Source organism: Paramacrobiotus metropolitanus, unplaced genomic scaffold (genome assembly GCF_019649055.1).
Source record: "Paramacrobiotus metropolitanus isolate TYO unplaced genomic scaffold, Prichtersi_v1.0 Parri_scaffold0000012, whole genome shotgun sequence".
NCBI lineage: Eukaryota > Metazoa > Tardigrada > Eutardigrada > Parachela > Macrobiotidae > Paramacrobiotus > Paramacrobiotus metropolitanus.
This window is the reverse complement of record NW_026570232.1, coordinates 1,749,198-1,756,410: the sequence shown is the minus strand read 5'-3', so window position 1 is coordinate 1,756,410 and position 7,213 is coordinate 1,749,198. Positions and strand designations below refer to the sequence as shown.

Genomic DNA, 7,213 nt, shown 5'->3' with positions numbered 1-7,213 from the left:
TACACCCAGAAATAACATTGTTTCAGGCGGTAAACGTAACAAATTGCGCATGTTCAAACGCCGCACAGATACACAAAACGATGCCATTGTAGCCAACGTGTACGTGTGTGTAGTGAAAAGTATCAAGCCGACCGCTTGATAATGCGCGATTAAGTAGACCGGCTTGCGTCGCAATGCTTATTTAATACCCTTCATTAGCGTTTTTATAAACTGCTTGTTGTTCTTGCAGAATACAATCAAGTGTGATTCATCATGTCGGCATTCCCTCAATTTGGACTTAATTATCCTGGATTGTCAGTTACTCAAGTAAGCCATTCTTAAAATCGTTTTGTAGCAACATATTAATCTCGAAAACAAAAATAAATATAGTATGACTAGTTTTCCAAAATATTTCTGTCTGCTGAATATAATTGCACAGTGCATAATAGCGAAGTAATGTGTCTCGATTGATGACAGGTCATATTTCTTCCATAGTGAAACGCATCTTTTATCTCGTACTCATCGACTCAATAACAGTCGCGATCGTATTCATAGCGTTGCCGGTCAGAAATGTAAACCGAAGGCTAAATACTGCTGCGATCGTAAGCAATAAGCATCAACATTAAATTCCATAGTGCTTTTATGACTGCTAACTCATTGTTCGGATACATGATAAACTATCTCGACAATGATGTGTCGGTGTCAAACAAATATTTTTAGGGCTGTTTTCGCACATAATATCGCCGGTGTAAGTAGGCAACCATGTCAGCTGCGGTGCAGAGCGCGTAGATCACTTAACGGACGCATCAAGCGCAAAGCTAATCAGAGAAAAATGTTATGCACTAAAGGTCACTGCATTGCCAAGCAGCCGAACAGGTTCCGCGGCGGAAACGAGTGACGCGTAGTGAAAGTATCTTGCAAATGGCAGATCTTCTTAATCTCATAACATACCACGCAATGTTATCGCGATGTACACGCAAGTACTCGGTTAGCAGTAGTGAGTGCCACATCACTGGCCCGATCGATGGCGTGCTGTAACGAGCGGCGCGCGTTGTGGATAAGAGAAAACGAGTGCATATTATGGTATACACACTTGGCAGCCAAAATATTCAATCCGCCGCGCGATCTGTCCAACTATCCATCAACATTTGTATGGCGCACACTGCACACTGCCGTCGCGAGAAAAAAGCCCCTCATTGAACTGTCTTGAGATTTGGCCCCGGCTGACGGCCGGCGCTCTCTTTTGGCCCCGGCAGTGTGTGTGTGAATTACAAAACAGCACTTTGGCATTATTGGACAAATGCATATGGCCCTGTGTGTCTATGGGATGCCATTAACGAGTCTGACACTCTCGTTTTTACACTCTCTACTCTGTCCTCGGCTTTTTTCCATCAGCGCCATGCTGTTTAGAATGCGCCATTCACCGTTAATCTACTGACGAGTGTAACAGTGTTCGCCCTCTGGATTGTTATTTTCTTGTCAAATACGACTTCAGTCCAACCTACATTTAGCGCCGAACAATGCGCTGACAAGACACAAACATGTCAACATGCACATACACAGCACCTACGAGTTTCAACCAACCAGGCTGCCGAAACAACTACTTGCCTAACCGGTAATTAATTTCCATCACACTGTGATTTGCTGCAAAGGTGACTGAACCTTTTCATTACCACTGCTCGGTGACAAGCGTTCCGTTCTTGTCGAACAAATGTATAACACAAACAGAGATTTTCATCGGGTCGCATTTTTATTAAATTTCCTACAGCAGATCGCCGCACGATAAGGTAGTCGGATGCAGACGCCAGCGCTGATCGCTCGGCATGCATCCATATGCCGGCATAAACTGTGGACGGACAGGACAGCGTTGGTCTTGTCCCGAGCGGCCAGCATCATTTCGAGAGCCATGCAAACGTCAAGATAAAAGATAATTTTCATTTATCTTGTCAATATCCACCATCGTGTCCTGTCGGTCCGGCGATGACCTTAGATGTGGCAGCAGTCCATTTCGCTCCATTATGCGTTAGCGCGGCTGCTGCGTCGACGGAGCCGGTTGGTTATCGCGAGGGAATCAGTAAACTTACAAAGATAATTGGCCCATGCAGCACCGTCTGCGGCGCTGCTGCCGATCAGGAATGGAGACGGCAGACGCTGCGGAATCGGCGAGAGAGCAAGTGGTCAATTAAAGCGATAAGCGGACGGGCTGATTAGCTAACTAAGCAGACCTTGATTTATGGCAGCGGACACAATGAGCGGAGACGCAGTGTCCCGTTGAGTTTGGGAAGCGCAGAACAGTTGTAGACATTAGACAGCTCATTGACCAATGCACAACAGATAGCAATCATCACACACTTTTCGCACTGGGAATTCGGGCACGGACGGAAGAATTCCGGTTTCGGCTGGAATTACAATAATGGGACCACCGGTTACCGGGGCGACAGAACTCCACCCAGCGAAATCCAGTCAGCATGAAGCAGTTGGTTGTTTAGACCCGCACCGCAAGAATCCTCTGCAGCCCGACCAAGGGCGAGAAGATCATGCTGGCCATCATGACGAAGATGACCTTAACGCAGGTGTCCACGTGGTTCGCCAACGCCCGCCGGCGGCTGAAGAAAGAGAACAAGATGACCTGGTCGCCGCGGAATCGCGGCTGCGAGGACGACGACAAGTCGGACGGGGAGAACGACGGCAACGAGAGCGGGGACGAGTTCCTGGCCATCGACAAGGATGACGGCTCACTGTCCGAAATCAGCCCTCCACATCTGATGATAACGGATCAGATCAAGCGAATCCACGTCAGGCAATCTCCCATGCTAGAGACACCTTTGAAAGGTCATCTTTTACGCTAATAACAAGAGTTGTGCTGCCATTCGAAATTCCGTTTGCATTACTTTTACATAGGGATATATTGGGATAGATAGAAATCGGCATAGTAAACGGATCAACCATTTTTGTCAGTGTTGATTGACAAGCGCGGCCACGCCACGCAAGAGAGACAAGATGCAAGTCACAACGCCACACTTCAGATGACCACCTTCACGTGAGGAATCCTGTTACTATTCATTCAACACATACTTGGACATTTCACAATCAAACCAAATTGATATCTCTAATTAGAATCAAGAAATTAATTAACAAGAGATTTTCGATACCACGCAAGCCGTGATCTATGAGAAACACGACAAGTTATAGTTAAATTACGTTTCCCATAGACAAAAGCATAGGAGCTCCGTGGAAGCAAACCATCCAACTCCTATGCTTTAATAGTCTACGAGAAACTCAAATGGCTCAATCTTGCCTCAGTTTTAATAAGTGGCGAGGCTTTGGTATCAAAAATCTTGTAAATTTTTTCCTGTTCTTTTGAGCTATCGATTGCGCGGATTAGTTCTGAAATGTGCAAGACGAAGGTGGTTAAGTTTAACATAGAAGTCTACGGAGAAACAGCTCGAGACAGTAGTCTCAACGGCTGTTGTGCACTGTGTCACCGAACTGCCTTCACTTGGTGGCTGGCAGTGTTGCACAACACGTGAATGGTTATCCCTTATTATTGCCGTTTTTTCTGTCTATCCCGTGTATTTACCCCCTCCTCGTACAGATGTTTCGGCTACTTTAATTTTTTTAGGATTCTGTTTTAGTTTTTATTTGAAAAATTTTGATAAAAGTGTTGTTAGTATGTTTTGAAGCGATTCCTTTTTTATTGATTTTTGAACGTTTCAACTGCATAAAAGATGTGATAGATTAGCAGCGGGTCACACAATGGTTAGCATCATCCATCAGAAGGAAAACGTATGTATTATACGACAAATGCATCCCGTGCAAAAAGCCGGTGAATAGCCGCGTTCGGCCGGCATTCATTATAGCCGATGCAATTACGGTTGTTGTGTCAGCGATTGGCAGTGTTTAACACTTGATTTGTTCTGGTTCGACAGTTCCCATTTCCTCTTTCCCGCTGCTTAATGCCTTTCATTAGCAGCAGTGGGACACAGGTCCCGCGTTGCTCTCATTGTCGACTGCCATTTCCGGTCGTTCGGCCAAATTTAGTCAGGGGAAGCGAAATCAGAATAGGCTCAACCGATGAAAGCCGGCCGCGGCGTATACTCAAGCAGCAACTAGCAATGCAGCGATAAAAATTTGATCCGGAATCGATACACAGTGTAATTTCACTTTAATCACGTGTTCAACACGGCGGTGCAGCCAATCGGGCGCTACTGGCAGTCAATATTAATTTTGAGTGTGTTCTTTGTCGGCATTAGCGCATGCGTCGTAAAGCGCGGAGGATGAGTGTGGAGGGCACATTAAAAAGTTAACTATATACGTATACGCCACTGTTACAGCTGTGAGCCGCCGCAGCGATGAGAGCGCTTTTGAGCACACAAGCCAGTTTAAAGAGTGAAACAGGGGCAGTACGGCACTTGAGAATTAATAGTGCGTGGATAATAGCCGAGCCACTTTAATAGCGCTAATGACTATTGATCGATGAGCTGGAAATAAGGACCAGCAGGGATTTTGCAACTGCTGAATACATTCTCACTGTCGCTGTCGCTGGACACTTTATTCCGGCATCATGTGTGTAGCGGTATAGCCCCTGCCGATGCCAATTGGCATCCATCGATCAATTCATTCATTTAAGCCTCAATTCGGCCCAATTGTGCCGGCGCATAAAGCCAACGTTAACCCCTCTTTCTCTCTCGCTGCACAGATTCACAGCCCAACCAAGCCGCTTTACTGCCGGCCTCCGGATGCGCTCCGGCCGGGAGTGTCGACGGCGTAAATGCCGCCACCGGCAACAACACCCTCAACGGCAGCGTCAACACCGCTAAACCCCGGATCTGGTCGCTGGCCGATATGGCCGGCCCCGGCAACGCCAGCCCCAATAAGACCCAATTAGCCCCGCCCCCCGACGCACTGCCGGGCCCGCCTCTGCCGCTACCCTTTCCGCATGGCCCGCCCCACCACCCATCCGGCCACCCGTTCCTAGCGCGCATGGGCCCCATGCTGCCGCCGGGAGCGCATCCGGGTGGTTGGTCGCCGCTGTTTGCTGCCTCCGCGGCCGGCAGTCTCCTGCAGTCCGGTGCACTGAATGCGCAGCACGCGGCCGCCGCCAACTTCTTCACACAGAACCCCAATTCGGCCTTTTCGGCGCCCGGGAGGATGCCGCCGGGATTGATGGGCGCCAACGGGATGGTCCATCCACGGTTGCCCGTTAATGCCGGTCAGCGGGAGAATGTGGTCAGCCGGTCGAAGGAGGATGGAGTGGAGACTAATGGGGCACTGGCACCGCCGACAAAAACGCACCGCACATCGCCGTCAGGTGAATGTTAATTGTTATACTTATTTGTGTTATTAGTTTTCGCCCCGTAAAATGAAATATAAATTGTAATAAGTTGCCGTTAAACTTACATTTGTAAAGCTGCTAAAATTGCGTATATAATGCGATAAAACCAGGCATTTGAAATCAGGCAGTAATACTGTAAACATCCCCATGCTTAAACTAAAATTTAACCTCGTTTAACCTCTCTCGAAAAATTATTTTTATCCTTTGATACAATTTGCCAATATTCATTGTCGCTATAGCCAAGTAGAGTGTTATGCCACAAACTCATGAGAAATTTGATATTTTCCCCGTTGGCCATATGTCAGTTGATCATGAAAAGCGCCTTTGAGGAATTTCGTGAAAAGTGCGTTATGAAAAGTGCGGAAAGGGTGATGATCCTTTTTAAGGAATTAAGTGAATGGCCAGAGCGCGCGATGATTGGCAGATTGTGGCAGTGTGGCTGCAAAGGGAATTCCCTCGACAATGCCGCATCATTCAGCAGTTATCGCTTTGTGTGCACAGATAACCAGCCGGGAATTGATGGGTCTTTTTACGGCTTTGATGGAAATATTATCAATATCCTGCACTGCTTGTAAATGCGTCAAATGATGACTGACTAAGTTTATTATCGTAAATTGTATTCCACTAATAAAATTACAGTAAGAGGCCTCCTTCAATGCAACGCCAACCGGCTTGATATCCTAAAGGTTATTCACTTATACCAGTTTGTAAATAAAGTTTTGGGATTTGAATAATAGTCGTTAAACTGACTAATGTGTAAACAGCCATAAAATAACATAATGCGAACATTGATGGAAACTGCCATTGCTGTTTTTGGGCATGCAGTAAAACAAATTTTAACTTTGTGAATAAAATTAATATTGGCTAATGTTGTAGAAAATGTTCGAGTGGCGCAGAAAAGTCCGGATGGCAGCAGCGTGAAAAAGCCAGAGAAACTGATATCCGTGACTGTCTCACGCAACTTATCCAACTCTGACAGCACAAAATTGACGGAACGACTGGAAAACTCTCCACCAAACTCCAGTGAGCCTAGCGCCAAACGGAGAAAATCTGATTCCTCTGACTCGCGACCTTTATCACCAAGCGTTTGAAATTAAAGATGGTTTTCCATAACTGCAATCGGCATAATTTGTAAGAGAAAAACAGTATTATGCTATGTATTTCTCATTTTCCTGTACGATAATAATAATGTATGGTTGTAATGCGCATGTAAATTGAAATGGAATAATGAATGACGTATGACTGGTATATGCGGCTGTATTTTGTTAACACTATCCTCGGTATTATGCATTATCCCGGTTTGTTATTGGTTTCTCATTAAAGGCTGAACAAAATTGCTCCTACTTTTGCAAAAACCGAAAACATACAACGTGTAGCGCACAACACCTACAGAAAATTATAAAATTAGTACGAAAGGTCAAGGAAGACAGTATTACTATAAATGACTTTCAAGTGCAGTATTTTTGGGCGACATCAGAGAGTAATCTGTTATTCAATCTGAAATCGATAAAATATATTGGAAACCAGTCTTGGATGGCTGTTTTCCCCTGCAGGTAAAAATCATCACTCTGGCCCATCATGACACTTGATCATTCATGCCAGTTGTAATCAAACGCTTGTCGCTGGCAATTTTTGCATGCCACACAGTGCAGTCACGCACGATTTCGATTAAGACCGATGTCCACAAATGTAAAACAACATGCTGATTTGACTCGGTCGCGTTGATTGGCTGATGTTAACCGAACTGTACGTTGTTGATGTTTGCGCTTGAACCGGGTCGATCTCAATGAACCACGAATGGTATCCTCCAGCGAAAATTTATTACAAGCGTACAGTATGCAAACTTAAAGGAAGACAATGATATGAATGCGTTCCTGATTCCCAACTTAAATGGACGTC

The 7,213-nt window shown here is 45.7% G+C and overlaps 2 protein-coding genes across 2 annotated transcripts; both read left to right on the top strand.

The window, feature by feature from the left end:
- Positions 1 to 2,392: 2,392 nt before the first annotated feature.
- LOC129584111 (iroquois-class homeodomain protein irx-2-like) lies at positions 2,393 to 2,828 on the top strand. The gene is given in 2 exon segments (XM_055476215.1): positions 2,393 to 2,494; positions 2,496 to 2,828. Coding segments are annotated over 2 exon segments (435 nt in total).
- Positions 2,829 to 3,991: 1,163 nt separating this feature from the next.
- On the top strand, positions 3,992 to 6,642 carry LOC129584045 (RNA-binding protein 12-like). Its single transcript, XM_055476135.1, has 2 exons — positions 3,992 to 5,290; positions 6,191 to 6,642. Exons 1-2 carry the CDS (start codon positions 4,825 to 4,827, stop codon positions 6,403 to 6,405), a joined length of 681 nt encoding a protein of 226 aa, XP_055332110.1. The 5' UTR covers positions 3,992 to 4,824; the 3' UTR covers positions 6,406 to 6,642.
- The last annotated feature ends 571 nt before the right edge of the window (positions 6,643 to 7,213 follow it).

Excerpts from the sequence above, each read along its gene's own strand:
- LOC129584045 (XM_055476135.1), top strand. The coding sequence starts at position 4,825 with ATGGCCGGCCCCGGCAACGCCAGCCCCAATAAGACCCAATTAGCCCCG. Across the intron at positions 5,291-6,190 it reads GCACCGCACATCGCCGTCAG|AAAATGTTCGAGTGGCGCAG; the intron begins GTGAATGTTAAT and ends CTAATGTTGTAG.